The sequence below is a fragment of the Ascaphus truei genome, chromosome 13 (assembly GCF_040206685.1).
Source record: "Ascaphus truei isolate aAscTru1 chromosome 13, aAscTru1.hap1, whole genome shotgun sequence".
Lineage (NCBI taxonomy): Eukaryota > Metazoa > Chordata > Amphibia > Anura > Ascaphidae > Ascaphus > Ascaphus truei.
This window is the reverse complement of record NC_134495.1, coordinates 36,440,999-36,458,790: the sequence shown is the minus strand read 5'-3', so window position 1 is coordinate 36,458,790 and position 17,792 is coordinate 36,440,999. Positions and strand designations below refer to the sequence as shown.

General features: G+C 55.4%; 1 protein-coding gene across 1 annotated transcript; it reads right to left on the bottom strand.

Moving 5' to 3' along the window:
• Window positions 1–688: 688 nt before the first annotated feature.
• Window positions 689–17,496, bottom strand: REM2 (RRAD and GEM like GTPase 2). The gene is given in 6 exon segments (XM_075569096.1): window positions 689–1,551; window positions 1,554–1,672; window positions 9,398–9,608; window positions 11,602–11,675; window positions 11,762–12,088; window positions 17,331–17,496. Coding segments are annotated over 5 exon segments (897 nt in total). The 5' UTR covers window positions 12,081–12,088; window positions 17,331–17,496; the 3' UTR covers window positions 689–1,377.
• Between the last annotated feature and the right edge of the window lie 296 nt (window positions 17,497–17,792).

Sequence of the window (17,792 nt, the reverse complement as noted above, 5' to 3'; positions counted from 1 at the left end):
GAGGCGCACGCTGGGCAGTGAGGGGGAGGCGCACGCTGGGCAGTGAGGGGGGCGCGCACGCTGGGCAGTGAGGGGGCGCACGCTGGGCAGTGAGGGGGGAGGCGCACGCTGGGCAGTGAGGGGGAGGCGCACACTGGGCAGTGAGGGGGAGGCGCACGCTGGGCAGTGAGGGGAGGCGCACGCTGGGCAGTGAGGGGGAGTCGCACGCTGGGCAGTGAGGGGGAGGCGCACGCTGGGCAGTGAGGGGGAGGCGCACGCTGGGCAGTGAGGGGAGGCGCACGCTGGGCAGTGAGGGGGAGGCGCACGCTGGGCAGTGAGGGGGAGGCGCACGCTGGGCAGTGAGGGGGAGGCGCACGCTGGGCAGTGAGGGGAGGCGCACGCTGGCAGTGAGGGGAGGCGCACGCTGGGCAGTGAGGGGGGAGGCGCACGCTGGCAGTGAGGGGGAGGCGCACGCTGGGCAGTGAGGGGGAGGCGCACGCTGGGCAGTGAGGGGGAGGCGCACGCTGGGCAGTGAGGGGAGGCGCACGCTGGCAGTGAGGGGAGGCGCACGCTGGCAGTGAGGGGGGAGGCCCACGCTGGGCAGTGAGGGGAGGCGCACGCTGGGCAGTGAGGGGAGGCGCACGCTGGGCAGTGAGGGGGGGCGCACGCTGGGCAGTGAGGGGGGGCGCACGCTGGGCAGTGGGGGGAGGGCAGGGGAGGTGCACGCTGGGCAGTGGGGGGAGGGCAGGGGAGGTGCACGCTGGGCAGTGGGGGGAGGGCAGGGGAGGTGCACGCTGGGCAGTGGGGGGTGCGGGGGAGGTGCATGCTGGGCAGTGGGGGAGGTGGGGAGGTGCATGCTGGGCAGTGGGGGGGGCGGGGGAGGTGCATGCTGGGCAGTGGGGGGGGTGCGGGGGAGGTGCACGCTGGGCAGTGGGGGAAGGCGGGGGAGGTGCACGCTGGGCAGTGGGGAAGGGCGGGGGAGGTGCTCGCTGGGCAGCAGGGGAGGGGCAGTGGGGGAGGGCGGGGAGGTGCATGCTGGGGAGGGGGGATGAGCAAGTAAAAGGCAGCTGGTTGAGGCCACATGTGTAAAGAATCTCAGGCTCTCGAGCGGCCACGTGGTCCGTTTGTGGCCCCCGCCCCGAGACAGCATTCACGTGGTCATTTTGTGGCTCTTGACAAATCTGTGGTGCTCCAAATCCAGAGACACACGTAGTCAGCGTGTGGCCTTTGCCTGGGCCCATCCTTGGGGCCCCAGGCTCACGTGGTCAGTTTGTGGAGGTGGTCACATGGCCACATGGTCAGACCTTGATGCCCCAGGCTCACGTGGTCAGTTTCTGGAGATGGTCAGACCTTGATGCCCCAGGCTCACGTGGTCAGTTTGTGGAAGTGGTCACGTGGTCACAGCACAGACAGGTCGTGGCAGGACTTTGACCGCTGTTTGAAGAAGCCACGGTGCTTTCCCATCAGCCCCTGCAGGAGGCGACGTGCCTTCTTGGTGAGACTCTCCCTGCGGCTCGGGGTGAGGAGTGAGGGGGGTTCAGTGTCCCCTCTCCCCGTGGGCTCCTCTGTACCTCCTCCCTCCGCAGGCGGATCTGTCTCACTACTCCCTCCAACAGTGGCTGCGTGTTGTGGTGCAGAGCGGCCGATGTCTCCGTGTACTTACAGCTCATCATCACGGCAAGAGAGCGCCCCTCTGTGTGAGAGAGAGAGACAGCTCATCATCACTGCAAGAGAGCGCCCCTCTGTGTGAGAGAGAGAGACAGCTCATCATCACGGCAAGAGAGCGCCCCTCTGTGAGAGAGAGAGACAGCTCATCATCACGGCAAGAGAGCGCCCCTCTGTGTGAGAGAGAGAGAGACAGCTCATCATCACGGCAAGAGAGCGCCCCTCTGTGTGAGAGAGAGAGAGACAGCTCATCATCACGGCAAGAGAGCGCCCCTCTGTGTGAGAGAGAGAGACAGCTCATCATCACGGCAAGAGAGCGCCCCTCTGTGTGAGAGAGAGACAGCTCATCATCACGGCAAGAGAGCGCCCCTCTGTGTGAGAGAGAGAGACAGCTCATCATCACGGCAAGAGAGCGCCCCTCTGTGTGAGAGAGAGAGACAGCTCATCATCACGGCAAGAGAGCGCCCCTCTGTGTGAGAGAGACAGCTCATCATCACGGCAAGAGAGCGCCCCTCTGTGTGAGAGAGAGACAGCTCATCATCACGGCAAGAGAGCGCCCCTGTGTGAGAGAGAGAGACAGCTCATCATCACGGCAAGAGAGCGCCCCTCTGTGAGAGAGAGAGAGAGACAGCTCATCATCATGGCAAGAGAGCGCCCCTCTGTGTGAGAGAGAGAGAGAGAGAGACAGCTCATCATCACGTCAAGAGAGCGCCCCTCTGTGTGAGAGAGAGAGAGACAGCTCATCATCACGGTAAGAGAGCGCCCCTCTGTGAGAGAGAGAGAGACAGCTCATCATCATGGCAAGAGAGCGCCCCTCTGTGTGAGAGAGAGAGACAGCTCATCATCATGGCAAGAGAGCGCCCCTCTGTGTGAGAGAGAGAGAGAGAGACAGCTCATCATCACGGTAAGAGAGCGCCCCTCTGTGAGAGAGAGAGAGACAGCTCATCATCATGGCAAGAGAGCGCCCCTCTGTGTGAGAGAGAGAGACAGCTCATCATCACGGCAAGAGAGCGCCCCTCTGTGTGAGAGAGAGAGACAGCTCATCATCACGGCAAGAGAGCGCCCCTCTGTGTGAGAGAGAGAGACAGCTCATCATCACGGCAAGAGAGCGCCCCTCTGTGTGAGAGAGAGACAGCTCATCATCACGGCAAGAGAGCGCCCCTCTGTGTGAGAGAGAGACAGCTCATCATCACGGCAAGAGAGCGCCCCTCTGTGTGAGAGAGAGACAGCTCATCATCACGGCAAGAGAGCGCCCCTCTGTGTGAGAGAGAGACAGCTCATCATCACGGCAAGAGAGCGCCCCTCTGTGTGAGAGAGAGAGACAGCTCATCATCACGGCAAGAGAGCGCCCCTCTGTGTGAGAGAGAGAGACAGCTCATCATCACGGCAAGAGAGCGCCCCTCTGTGTGAGAGAGAGAGACAGCTCATCATCACGGCAAGAGAGCGCCCCTCTGTGAGAGAGAGAGAGAGACAGCTCATCATCATGGCAAGAGAGCGCCCCTCTGTGTGAGAGAGAGAGAGAGAGACAGCTCATCATCACGTCAAGAGAGCGCCCCTCTGTGTGAGAGAGAGAGACAGCTCATCATCACGGTAAGAGAGCGCCCCTCTGTGAGAGAGAGAGAGACAGCTCATCATCATGGCAAGAGAGCGCCCCTCTGTGTGAGAGAGAGAGACAGCTCATCATCATGGCAAGAGAGCGCCCCTCTGTGTGAGAGAGAGAGAGAGAGACAGCTCATCATCACGGCCAGAGAGCGCCCCTCTGTGAGAGAGAGAGAGACAGCTCATCATCATGGCAAGAGAGCGCCCCTCTGTGTGAGAGAGAGAGACAGCTCATCATCACGGCAAGAGAGCGCCCCTCTGTGTGAGAGAGAGAGAGACAGCTCACCATCACGGCAAGAGAGCGCCCCTCTGTGTGAGAGAGAGAGACAGCTCATCATCACGGCAAGAGAGCGCCCCTCTGTGTGAGAGAGAGAGAGAGACAGCTCATCATCACGGCAAGAGAGCGCCCCTCTGTGTGAGAGAGAGAGAGACAGCTCATCATCACGGCAAGAGAGCGCCCCTCTGTGTGAGAGAGAGAGAGACAGCTCATCATCACGGCAAGAGAGCGCCCCTCTGTGTGAGAGAGAGAGACAGCTCATCATCACGGCAAGAGAGCGCCCCTCTGTGAGAGAGAGAGAGAGACAGCTCATCATCACGGCAAGAGAGCGCCCCTCTGTGTGAGAGAGAGAGACAGCTCATCATCACGGCAAGAGAGCGCCCCTCTGTGAGAGAGAGAGAGAGACAGCTCATCATCACGGCAAGAGAGCGCCCCTCTGTGAGAGAGAGAGAGACAGCTCATCATCACGCATAGAGAGCGCCCCTCTGTGTGAGAGAGAGAGACAGCTCATCATCACGGCAAGAGAGCGCCCCTCTGTGAGAGAGAGACAGCTCATCATCACAGGCAGAGACCGCCCCTCTGTGTGAGAGAGAGACAGCTCATCATCACGGCAAGAGAGCGCCCCTCTGTGTGAGAGAAAGAGACAGCTCATCATCACGGCAAGAGAGCGCCCCTCTGTGAGAGAGAGAGAGACAGCTCATCATCACGGCAAGAGAGCGCCCCTCTGTGTGAGAGAGAGACAGCTCATCATCACGGCAAGAGAGCGCCCCTCTGTGTGAGAGAGACAGCTCATCATCACGGCAAGAGAGCGCCCCTCTGTGTGAGAGAGAGAGACAGCTCATCATCATGGCAAGAGAGCGCCCCTCTGTGTGAGAGAGAGAGACAGCTCATCATCACGGCCAGAGAGCGCCCCTCTGTGTGAGAGAGAGAGAGACAGCTCATCATCACGGCAAGAGAGCGCCCCTCTGTGTGAGAGAGAGAGACAGCTCATCATCACGGCCAGAGAGCGCCCCTCTGTGTGTGAGAGAGAGAGACAGCTCATCATCACGGCAAGAGAGCGCCCCTCTGTGTGAGAGAGAGAGACAGCTCATCATCACGGCAAGAGAGCGCCCCTCTGTGTGAGAGAGAGAGAGACAGCTCATCATCACGGCAAGAGAGCGCCCCTCTGTGTGAGAGAGAGAGAGACAGCTCATCATCACGGCAAGAGAGCGCCCCTCTGTGTGAGAGAGAGAGACAGCTCATCATCACGGCAAGAGAGCGCCCCTCTGTGTGAGAGAGAGAGAGAGACAGCTCATCATCACGGCAAGAGAGCGCCCCTCTGTGTGAGAGAGAGAGACAGCTCATCATCACGGCCAGAGAGCGCCCCTCTGTGTGAGAGAGAGAGACAGCTCATCATCACGGCAAGAGAGCGCCCCTCTGTGAGAGAGAGAGAGACAGCTCATCATCATGGCAAGAGAGCGCCCCTCTGTGTGAGAGAGAGAGAGACAGCTCATCATCACGGCAAGAGAGCGCCCCTCTGTGTGAGAGAGAGAGAGACAGCTCATCATCACGGCAAGAGAGCGCCCCTCTGTGTGAGAGAGAGAGAGACAGCTCATCATCACGGCAAGAGAGCGCCCCTCTGTGTGAGAGAGAGAGACAGCTCATCATCACGGCCAGAGAGCACCCCTCTGTGTGAGAGAGAGACAGCTCATCATCACGGCAAGAGAGCGCCCCTCTGTGTGAGAGAAAGAGACAGCTCATCATCACGGCAAGAGAGCGCCCCTCTGTGAGAGAGAGAGAGACAGCTCATCATCACGGCCAGAGAGCGCCCCTCTGTGTGTGAGAGAGACAGCTCATCATCACGGCCAGAGAGCGCCCCTCTGTGTGAGAGAGAGAGAGAGACAGCTCATCATCACGGCAAGAGAGCGCCCCTCTGTGTGAGAGAGAGAGAGAGACAGCTCATCATCACGGCAAGAGAGCGCCCCTCTGTGTGAGAGAGACAGCTCATCATCACGGCAAGAGAGCGCCCCTCTGTGTGAGAGAGACAGCTCATCATCACGGCAAGAGAGCGCCCCTCTGTGTGAGAGAGAGAGACAGCTCATCATCACGGCAAGAGAGCGCCCCTCTGTGTGAGAGAGAGAGAGACAGCTCATCATCACGGCAAGAGAGCGCCCCTCTGTGTGAGAGAGAGAGAGACAGCTCATCATCACGGCCAGAGAGCGCCCCTCTGTGAGAGAGAGAGAGACAGCTCATCATCATGGCAAGAGAGCGCCCCTCTGTGTGAGAGAGAGAGACAGCTCATCATCACGGCAAGAGAGCGCCCCTCTGTGTGAGAGAGACAGCTCATCATCACGGCAAGAGAGCGCCCCTGTGTGTGAGAGAGAGACAGCTCATCATCACGGCAAGAGAGCGCCCCTCTGTGAGAGAGAGAGAGAGACAGCTCATCATCACGGCAAGAGAGCGCCCCTCTGTGTGAGAGAGAGACAGCTCATCATCATGGCAAGAGAGCGCCCCTGTGTGTGAGAGAGAGACAGCTCATCATCACGGCAAGAGAGCGCCCCTCTGTGAGAGAGAGAGAGAGACAGCTCATCATCACGGCAAGAGAGCGCCCCTCTGTGTGAGAGAGAGAGACAGCTCATCATCACGGCAAGAGAGCGCCCCTCTGTGAGAGAGAGAGAGAGACAGCTCATCATCACAGCCAGAGACCGCCCCTCTGTGTGAGAGAGAGAGACAGCTCATCATCACGGCCAGAGAGCGCCCCTCTGTGTGTGAGAGAGAGAGACAGCTCATCATCACGGCAAGAGAGCGCCCCTCTGTGTGTGAGAGAGAGACAGCTCATCATCACGGCAAGAGAGCGCCCCTCTGTGAGAGAGAGACAGCTCATCATCACGGCCAGAGAGCGCCCCTCTGTGTGAGAGAGAGAGAGACAGCTCATCATCACGGCAAGAGAGCGCCCCTCTGTGTGTGAGAGAGAGACAGCTCATCATCACGGCAAGAGAGCGCCCCTCTGTGAGAGAGAGAGAGACAGCTCATCATCACGGCAAGAGAGCGCCCCTCTGTGTGAGAGAGAGAGAGACAGCTCATCATCACGGCAAGAGAGCGCCCCTCTGTGTGAGAGAGAGAGACAGCTCATCATCACGGCAAGAGAGCGCCCCTCTGTGTGAGAGAGAGAGAGACAGCTCATCATCACGGCAAGAGAGCGCCCCTCTGTGAGAGAGAGAGAGACAGCTCATCATCACGGCAAGAGAGCGCCCCTCTGTGTGAGAGAGAGAGAGACAGCTCATCATCACGGCAAGAGAGCGCCCCTCTGTGTGAGAGAGAGACAGCTCATCATCACGGCCAGAGAGCGCCCCTCTGTGTGAGAGAGAGACAGCTCATCATCACGGCCAGAGAGCGCCCCTCTGTGTGAGAGAGAGAGACAGCTCATCATCACGGCAAGAGAGCGCCCCTCTGTGTGAGAGAGAGAGACAGCTCATCATCACGGCAAGAGAGCGCCCCTCTGTGTGAGAGAGAGAGACAGCTCATCATCACGGCAAGAGAGCGCCCCTCTGTGTGAGAGAGAGAGACAGCTCATCATCACGGCCAGAGAGCGCCCCTCTGTGTGAGAGAGAGACAGCTCATCATCACGGCCAGAGAGCGCCCCTCTGTGTGAGAGAGAGAGAGACAGCTCATCATCACGGCAAGAGAGCGCCCCTCTGTGTGAGAGAGAGAGAGACAGCTCATCATCACGGCCAGAGAGCGCCCCTCTGTGTGAGAGAGAGAGACAGCTCATCATCACGGCAAGAGAGCGCCCCTCTGTGAGAGAGAGAGACAGCTCATCATCACGGCAAGAGAGCGCCCCTCTGTGAGAGAGAGAGAGAGACAGCTCATCATCACGGCAAGAGAGCGCCCCTCTGTGAGAGAGAGAGAGAGACAGCTCATCATCACGGCAAGAGAGCGCCCCTCTGTGAGAGAGAGAGACAGCTCATCATCACGGCAAGAGAGCGCCCCTCTGGGTGAGAGAGAGAGACAGCTCATCATCACGGCCAGAGAGCGCCCCTCTGTGTGAGAGAGAGAGAGACAGCTCATCATCACGGCAAGAGAGCGCCCCTCTGTGTGAGAGAGAGAGACAGCTCATCATCACGGCAAGAGAGCGCCCCTCTGTGTGAGAGAGAGAGACAGCTCATCATCACGGCCAGAGAGCGCCCCTCTGTGTGAGAGAGAGAGAGAGAGACAGCTCATCATCACGGCAAGAGAGCGCCCCTCTGTGTGTGAGAGAGAGACAGCTCATCATCACGGCAAGAGAGCGCCCCTCTGTGTGAGAGAGAGAGACAGCTCATCATCACGGCCAGAGAGCGCCCCTCTGTGTGTGAGAGAGAGACAGCTCATCATCACGGCAAGAGAGCGCCCCTCTGTGTGAGAGAGAGAGAGACAGCTCATCATCACGGCAAGAGAGCGCCCCTCTGTGTGAGAGAGAGAGACAGCTCATCATCACGGCAAGAGAGCGCCCCTCTGTGTGAGAGAGAGAGACAGCTCATCATCACGGCAAGAGAGCGCCCCTCTGTTTGAGAGAGAGAGACAGCTCATCATCACGGCAAGAGAGCGCCCCTCTGTGTGAGAGAGAGAGAGACAGCTCATCATCACGGCAAGAGAGCGCCCCTCTGTGAGAGAGAGAGAGAGACAGCTCATCATCACGGCAAGAGAGCGCCCCTCTGTGTGAGAGAGAGAGACAGCTCATCATCACGGCAAGAGAGCGCCCCTCTGTGAGAGAGAGAGAGAGACAGCTCATCATCACGGCAAGAGAGCGCCCCTCTGTGAGAGAGAGAGAGAGACAGCTCATCATCACGGCAAGAGAGCGCCCCTCTGTGTGAGAGAGAGACAGCTCATCATCATGGCAAGAGAGCGCCCCTCAGTGTGAGAGAGAGAGAGACAGCTCATCATCACGGCAAGAGAGCGCCCCTCTGTGTGAGAGAGAGACAGCTCATCATCACGGCAAGAGAGCGCCCCTCTGTGTGAGAGAGACAGCTCATCATCACGGCAAGAGAGCGCCCCTCTGTGTGAGAGAGAGACAGCTCATCATCACGGCCAGAGAGCGCCCCTCTGTGTGAGAGAGAGAGAGACAGCTCATCATCACGGCAAGAGAGCGCCCCTCTGTGTGAGAGAGAGAGAGACAGCTCATCATCACGGCCAGAGAGCGCCCCTCTGTGTGAGAGAGAGAGACAGCTCATCATCACGGCAAGAGAGCGCCCCTCTGTGAGAGAGAGAGACAGCTCATCATCACGGCAAGAGAGCGCCCCTCTGTGAGAGAGAGACAGCTCATCATCACGGCAAGAGAGCGCCCCTCTGTGTGAGAGAGAGACAGCTCATCATCACGGCAAGAGAGCGCCCCTCTGTGTGAGAGAGAGAGAGAGACAGCTCATCATCACGGCAAGAGAGCGCCCCTCTGTGTGAGAGAGAGAGGCAGCTCATCATCACGGCCAGAGACCGCCCCTCTGTGTGAGAGAGAGAGAGACAGCTCATCATCACGGCAAGAGAGCGCCCCTCTGTGTGAGAGAGAGAGACAGCATATCATCACGGCAAGAGAGCGCCCCTCTGTGTGAGAGAGACAGACCCTGTATAGGAGATACAAATCAGAGAGACACAGTCAGGGAGAGAGTGCCCCTCTGTGTGAGAGAGAGAGAACGCCAGAGAGAGAGACCATCAGGGAGAGTGCCCCTCTGTGAGAGTCAGCGAGAGCGCCCCTGAGAAAGCCTCCCATATCCTGAATGAAACCCCAGAAAAAGGAGGGGGAGGAGCAGCCTCGTAATTTGGGCGCTGGTCTTTATAGTGGGAGATCATTCCTAGCTGCGTGTGGCGCCCCATCTCTCTCCCCTCGCACGGAGTGTAAGCTCTTGAGGTCAGAGCTCAGGGTTGCCGTACCTTCCGCGCTAACCTCGCGGGACCGCGCCAGGTCGCCCTTGTTGCCCACGAGGATGATGGGTAGGTGGGCGTGCGGGCGCGCCGTGCGCAGGCGGAGGAGCAGGCCGGGGAGACGCTGGAAGCTGCTTCGGTCCGTCACTGAGAACACAAGGAGATACGCGCCCCCCATCTGCAGGCAGCCGTCCTGCGTCCATCCCCCCTGCGGGTCAGACTGTGAGGGGGGGACGGGTCAGTGTGTGTCCCACCCATCCCCCCTGCGGGTCGGACTGTGAGAGGGGGGGATGGGTCAGTGTGTGTCCCACCCATCCCCCCTGCGGGTCGGACTGTGAGGGGGGGACGGGTCAGTGTGTGTCCCACCCATCCCCCCTGCGGGTCGGACTGTGAGAGGGGGGGACGGGTCAGTGTGTGTCCCACCCATCCCCCCTGCGGGTCGGACTGTGAGGGGGGGACGGGTCAGTGTGTGTCCCACCCATCCCCCCTGCGGGTTGGACTGTGAGAGGGGGGGACGGGTCAGTGTGTGTCCCACCCATCCCCCCTGCGGGTCGGACTGTGAGAGGGGGGGACGGGTCAGTGTGTCCCACCCATCCCCCCCTGCGGGTCGGACTGAGGGGGGGACGGGTCAGTGTGTGTCCCACCCACCCCCCCTGCGGGTCGGACTGTGAGAGGGGGGGACGGGTCAGTGACGTGTGTACCATCCATCCCCCCCTGCGGATCGGACTGTGAGAGGGGGATGAAGGACAAGTGTGAGGGGTGTGTTGGGGAGACGGGGGCTGAGTGTAAGGGGTGTGTGTGAGTGAGATTGGGGAGGGGGTCTGAGTGTGGGTGAGATGGGGCAGGTGGGCTGAGTGTGGGTGAGACGGGGGATGGGAGTGACTGTGAGGGGTATGTTAGGGAGATGGGGGTGTGTGTGGGTGAGATGGGGGAGGGGGCTTAATGTGGGTGAGACGGGGAATGTGGGTGTGAGGGGCGTGTAGGTGAGACAAGGACGGGCTGAGTGTGGGTGAAACGGGTGAGTGTGAAAGGTGTGTGGATGAGATGGGGGAGGGGGCTTAATGTGGGTGAGACAGGGAATGGGGGTGTGAGGGGCTTGTGGGTGAGACAGGGACAGGGGCTGAGTGTGGGTGAGACGGGAGTGAGTGTGAGGAGTGTTTGCAGGTGAGATGGGGGTTGAGTGTGGGTGAAACCGAGGAGGGGGGCTGAATGTGAGGGGTGTGGCGGTGAGATGGGGGGGGTGATGAATGTGAGAGGGGTGTGTGTGTGAGATGGAGGAGGGGAGGAGTGTAGGTGAGATTGGGGTGAGTTTGAGGGGTGTGTGGGTGAGACAGAAACGGGGGGGCGAATTTTTGTGAGACAGGAGAAAGGGGGTGAGTGTGGGTGAGACAGAGGGAAGGGGGTGAGTGAGAAGTGAGTGGGTGAGACAGGGGGAAGGGGTGAGTGTGGGTGAGACGGGGAAGGGTGAGTAATAGAAGTGAGTGTGGGTGAGACAGGGGGAAGGGGTGAGCATGAGAAGTGAGTGTGGGTGAGACGGGGAAGGGTGAGTAATAGAAGTGAGTGTGGGTGAGACAGGGAGAAGGGTGAGTAATAGAAGTGAGTGTGGGTGAGATAGGGGGAAGGGGATGAGTGTGAGAAGTGAGTGTGGATGAGACAGGGGGGAGGGGGTGAACGTGAGAAGTGAGTGTGGGTGAGACAGGGGAAAGGGGTGAGTGTGAGAAGTGAGTGTGGGTGAGACAGGGGGAAGGTGTGAGTGGGTGAGACAGGGGGAAGGGGTGAGTGTGAGAAGTGAGTGTGTGAGACAGGGGGAAGGGGTGAGTAATAGTGAGTGTGAGTGAGACGGGGAAGGGGTGAGTGTGAGAAGTGAGTGGGTTAGACAGGGGGAAGAGGTGAGTAATAGAAGTGAGTGTGGGTGAGATGGGGTAGGGGTGAGTGTGAGAAGTGAGTGTGGGTGAGACAGGGGGAAGGGGTGAGTAATAGAAGTGAGTGTGGGTGAGACGGGGAAGGGTGAGTAATAGAAGTGAGACGGGGAAGGGTTGAGTGAGAAGTGAGTGTGGGTGAGACAGGGGGAATGGGGTGAGTGTGAGAAGTGAGTGTGTGAGACAGGGGGAATGGGGTTAGTGTGAGAAGGGAGTGTGGGTGAGACGGGAAAAGGGGTGAGTGTGAGAAGTGAGTGTGAGTGAGACAGGGAAGTGAGAAGTGCTCTGCCTCACCGGTTCCCAGATGTCATACACAACCAGCGTGGCCTTCTCTCCATCCACGAGCAGGTGCCTCTCATAGGTGTCCTCTGTGGAGGGGGAAAGAGTGACGTGGTGACCCTCAATCCCGACACTCATCTCCCCCCTCCCCTGTAGACCCCACTCCTAGAGTCACCTGGATGTTCTGCCTCATGGGGGAAGCTGTCCTCCAGCCCCCCAAAGATCCTGGCCAGGGTGGTCTTCCCCACCCCGCTGTCCCCCACCAGCATCACTTTATAGACCCCAGGGTCCGGGCAGCTTTCGGAAGACCCCACAGAGTCCGATGAGCCGGAGTGAACACTCGGCCAGTCCAGCTCGTCAACCGCCGGCGCTCGGCGCAACTGGTGCTTGTAGGGTACAGGCATACTGCCACGCCGACGCTGCTCCGAGGGGAGGGGGAGGCTGCCACGGTGCTGCTGCAGCCCCCCCAACTTCTCTCTCTTGTTCAGTGTCATATCACCGTCTGAGGGCCAAAGCACAGAGCCAATAAGTGGTCGAGAATCTGTGGCCAAGAATCAATCCGTGGCTAGGAACCAAATCGTTTTATTTCACTTATTAGCCCAGGCTTCCCGTTGGCAAACGCACAGAAATCCCCCCTCCCCCCCCCGGGATTTGTCACCAGATTTGGGGTGATCAATGCCACGTTAGGTGACCCCAGTCATCTGCACTTTTGTCATGTTCAGAGTTTGAACGCAGCGAGCGTCGGAGATGGATACTCTCTCTGTATTATTACCAATAACCAAAGAATCGTCAGTCTGGGAGCTAACACACCCAATCCACTAGGGGTTTGTATAAGGAGTTAAACGCCCGTCCAATGCCGTGTTTCTAAAGTCATCTGAAAAACACAAAATAGCACAAACTAGCGCAATATTTAATATCCAAAAAAGAAAAGGCGGTGTCACACTCACAAACATCCTTGTAAATGACTCCAGTACTGCTGTCCTCTGGAGGGTACACTCCGCCCAGCAATCACCTGAAGGCGTTCCTGGGTCAGCGTCTGGCGTCTTTGGGGGCATATGACCCTGATGAAGTAGCCTTAGCTGCTACGAAACGCGTTGGATGTTAGTTCAGCCTTCCGCACCCAATTCCTCTTACCTTGCCCCTGCAAACAGCAACGCAAGCTTCCTCCCGCTGGCGTCTGGCATCTTTGGCCAACCAACCCTGCCTGTCCCACGAGTTTCATAGCAGCTAAGGCCGTGGCCATAGTGCACGCGACACCGCAAGTGGCACAAACAAATTCATTACTTTAACCAGTCCGGCCATATGGCTGGATTTTGAGGAGACAAATGTATTTGATTTTTCACGCGATGGCCGCATCACGTGAGCCGTTTTAAACCAACGAGGGCGAACCTCAAATTTTCAGGCTGCTACATCACGGCGAAGCCTCTCCATCGCGCGTGTCAATGGAGGTGGCACATCGCCTAGGCGACAGCCGCGCAAACCTATTTCAAGGTGTGTCGCGCCTACTATGGCCACAGCCACCACTTCATCAGGGTAAAATATGCCCCCAAAGATACCAGAAACGCTCTCAGTAAATACGGTGATGGCTGGGTGGAGTGTACCCTCCAGAGGACAGCAGTACTGGAGTCATTTACTCAGCAACGGATGTGTGCGAGTGTGAGACCTCTTGTTTTTGTGGTTTTCATTTTTCACATAAAATAATACACTCGGTGTTGTGCTTTTTGTTGTTTATTTTTTTCAGGTGGTTTTCCGCCCTGGAGGCTGGCTGAGCCTTCCCTAGGCTGGCTGAGCCTCCCTAAACTGGCTGAGCCTTCCCTAAACTGGCTGAGCCTCCCCTAGGCTGGCTGAGCCTTCCCTAGGCTGGCTGAGCCTCCCTAAACTGGTTGAGCCTTCCCTAAACTGGCTGCGCCTCCCCTAGGCTGGCTGAGCCTTCCCTAGGCTGGCTGAGCCTCCCTAAACTGGCTGAGCCTTCCCTAAACTGGCTGAGCCTCCCCTAGGCTGGCTGAGCCTTCCCTAGGCTGGCTGAGCCCGCCCTAAGAATCAGCCCCTGAATACACATCACTGTGCAATCATTCTCTTCTCCAGAAACAATTTGGGAAAATAATTTCACCGTGTCTGGACTTTCTCGGTTCATATACCAGTTTGTGTTTTGCCAAATAAGCTTCCACCTTGTTCCACAGTATTATTCCACATTCTAGTTTTATTACACGTTTTCACTTAATGTGTTGCCACGTAGCACCAGTACTTTGAGCGCTCTTAGCTTAGAATTTAATTATAGGTTTTCACATTAATATTGCTAAAGGTTCGGCAATAAATAATTCAAATAGGCTTTGTCTCAGTATAGAATTTATTCTGCCTCTCACCAATCAGGGAAACCGCGGGATGGAAAGAAACAATTACAGCTCAACCCCCTTATAACGCTGTGCTTGGGGTCCAAAGAATCACATTGCGTTATAAGCGGATCGCGTTAGAAATAATGTACAATTGGATGCATTGTACAATAAAGTATTTAAGATAACAATAATCGTGTTGTAAAGTCTTCCTAATTACGGAAATTGGGAGCCACGCTTGCATCGCGATATAAGCGGATTCGCGTTGTAGCGGATCGCGTTATAATGGGGTTGAGCTATACAAAGAAATAAATGAAAGCCATCGAATGCATACACTATTACTACGTAATTCTCATCATATTAGTCATGCATTTGGGCAACACCTCCTCATCAATACGATATTGTCAATAGTTCACTAGAGTTTCTGCTTATTTATTGAGACACTATTTGGCTGTTTTTATTCTGTCTCTGCGGATATTTGACCCACCTTGATCTTGCTTCCCATCTCTGCTTTATCCTCATCCCCTTTGTGCAAATAGGTTTTGTCTCAGTATATTATTTACAAAGAAATATATGAAAGCCATCAAACTTATATACCATTCATTATGTAGAATAGAACTTCAATCTCTTGCTCTACTATAGAAAGGGATTCTGGGTAAAAGCCTGTTTCCACCTTGTATGTGTTTCAAGAAAATGTTGAACCTCACAAATTGCTTAGCCGTCTTTTGTTTACCTGACTATATCTATAAGTTGTGTGTGTGTGTATATATATATATATATAGGCGTTATCCCGTTATCATATAGTTACCCACATTAGCATATATTCTTGCAGAGCTAAAAGATATAACAAAGTCATCTCTAGTTCATTTCAAGGCTGAAAGTGTGGATACTGGTTTCCTGCTCCTCCCTCGCACAGTGCGGGGAGAAACATACCGGAAACCAGCAGAGAGACTATATATATATATAGATGACTTTGTTATATCTTTTAGCTCTGCAAGAATATATGCTAATGTGGGTAACTATATGATAACGGGATAACGCCTGGTTTGCTTAATATAAATATAGATGTGCAAGGGACACGATGCAGTGCCTCTGTTAATCAGACTTCGGTCTGGCTGTACATATGTATCTCTTGCTATAGCTAAGCAATAATAAGAAATAGTCTCTGGCAAACTGTTATCCTAAAACAAGGGTGAAGCTTCGTTTCTTCCACAATTTCTATGTGATTCTCATCATACTAGTCATGCATTTGGGCAGCACCTCATCATCATCATCATCAATACTATCATTTTAATAGTTAACTGGAGTTTATTCTTATTTGTTCTATGAGACACTCATTGGCTGTTTTTATTCTGTGTCTCCCCTCTGATATTTGACCCATCCTGACCTTGCTTCCCAGCTCCGTTCTATCCTTCTCACCTGTTGTACATTCCAGTCGTCCGAGAAACATAAAGCAGGGGCGAGGGGCCCCATGGAAATGTGAGAGAACTAAAGTGCAAGCTCTTCTGCCACTGGAAATGAGTAATACTGAGCTAAAGTAATCACTACAACACTGAAGAATAGGATCATAGAGAGAGATGATTGATATATATATAGAGAAAGACATGATTGATATGAGAGAAGAGAGAGATTATATATATATAATCCACAGAAGCAGCCGGCACTCCACTTGCAAGTAGAAAAAATTGGGTGCTTGTCCCATAAAGCAATAATAAACCATACGATACCGTTTGAAGCACGAGATCAGGAGACAGCACTCTGGTAAGTTCGATCACAAGTTTTTGTATTGAAAAAGACACATAAACCGACGTTTCGGTCCCCCAGTGGGACCTTTCTCAAGGTGGTGCAGTGGTCCCCAAAAACGTCGGTTTATGTGTCTTTTTCAGTACAAAAACTTGTGATCAAACTTACCAGAGTGCTGTCTCCTGATCTCGTGCTTCAAACGGTATCGTATGGTATATATATATATCTCGAGAGACAGAGATGATAGAGACAGATGATAGAGATGAGAGACAGAGATGATATAGACAGATGATAGAGATGAGAGACAGAGATGAGAGAGACAGATGATAGAGATGAGAGACAGAGATGAGAGAGACAGGTGATGGAGACGATAGAGATGAGAGACAGATGATAGAGAGAAACGATAGAGATGAGAGAGAGATGATATAGACAGATGATAGAGATGAGAGAAACATGTGATAGAGACGATAGAGATGAGAGAGACAGGTGATAGAGACGATAGAAATGAGAGAGACAGGTGATGGAGACGATAGAGATGAGAGAGACAGGTGATGGAGACGATAGAGATGAGAGAGACAGGTGATGGAGACGATAGAGATGAGAGAGAGAGGTGATGGAGACGATAGAGATGAGAGAGACAGGTGATAGAGACGATAGAGATGAGAGAGACAGGTGATGGAGACGATAGAGATGAGAGACAGATGATAGATGAGACTGAGCGAGAGATGATAGACAGACATATATATATGTAAGATTGATTCTGCGCTGTCAGACATGTTAACTCTCACCCTAGCTACATGCCTCTCACTTAACCCCTGTGTTGCCGCAGGGCATTGCTGTGCAGCGTTATAGAGGTTCTGGCTTGGCAATGCGTGAGATGAGCGATATAATCCCACCTCCTCCTTCCTAATCCCAGATCAGTAACCAGGGCAACCTGGATACCGAAGCCCACCCAACGTGCGGGGGCGAGGGCAGGAGAGGGGCATGGCACGGAGAGAGGAGTGCGTAACTGCACAGGCGCTGCGACAGGCATCGTCAGCAAGTCCCCATGTGTCCCTCCAGCGGTGAACGGGTTAAAAGACACGCTAGAGGGACAGAATGTGAGGTGACTGCGGAACTGTGCATTATATTATTATATTATAATGCATCACATCCCCCAGTAACCCCAAATACATGTACCCCCCTCCCCCCAAGAGTAGTGCAGAGAGGGACTCGCAGTGCAATGATTAACCTTTCCTGCCAGAGCCACAGAGCAATGATTAACCCCTTCCCTGCCAGAGACACGCAGAGCAATGATTAACCCCATCCCTGCCAGAGACCCGCAGAGCAATGATTAACCCCTTCCCTGCCACACGCAGAGCAATGATTAACCCCTTCCCTGCCAGAGACACGCCGAGCAATGATTAACCCCTTCCCTGCCAGAGACCCGCAGAACAACGATTAACCCCTTCCCTACCAGAGAAACACACAGCGCAAAGATTAACCCCTTCCCTGCCAGAGACATGCAGAGCAATGATTAACCCCTTCCCAGCCAGAGAGACAAGCTGTAAACAGGGACAATTGCCAATTTATAGAGAGAGAGAGAGAGTGTGTGTGTGTGTGTGTGTGTGTATCTGTGTGAGTTTGTGTGTGTGTGTACACAGTTGGTTAAATATAAGCAGATGTACTCACGCAGCCTGGTGATCCAAGGGTTAAACAGCAGGACATCCAGATACTCCCCCGCTGACCACTGCCTGCATTATATGGAGGGTCCACTTTCTGTGTAACTCCCTGTCCCCTCGCCTGTATCCCCCCTCTCTCTGTCTCCTGCCGGTGTCCCCCCTCTCTCCGTCTCCTGCTGGTGTCCCCCCTCTCTCCGTCTCCTGCCTGTGTCCCCCCTCTCTCCGTCTCCTGCCTGTGTCCCCCCTCTCTCCGTCTCCTGCCTATGTCCCCCCTCTCTCTGCTCAGTCCCATCTGATCTGCCCCTCCCCTTTTTTCCCTTTTAAATATCCCCCACAAGACACACACCAGAGGCTGAGCCATCCCCCTGGTGATGTCATGTATGCAGATCAGGGCGTGATGTCATTGGGATTCCCTTTCTGCCTGATCACATGACTCCCTTTCCATACCTCCCCCTCCATGGTCTGATGTCAG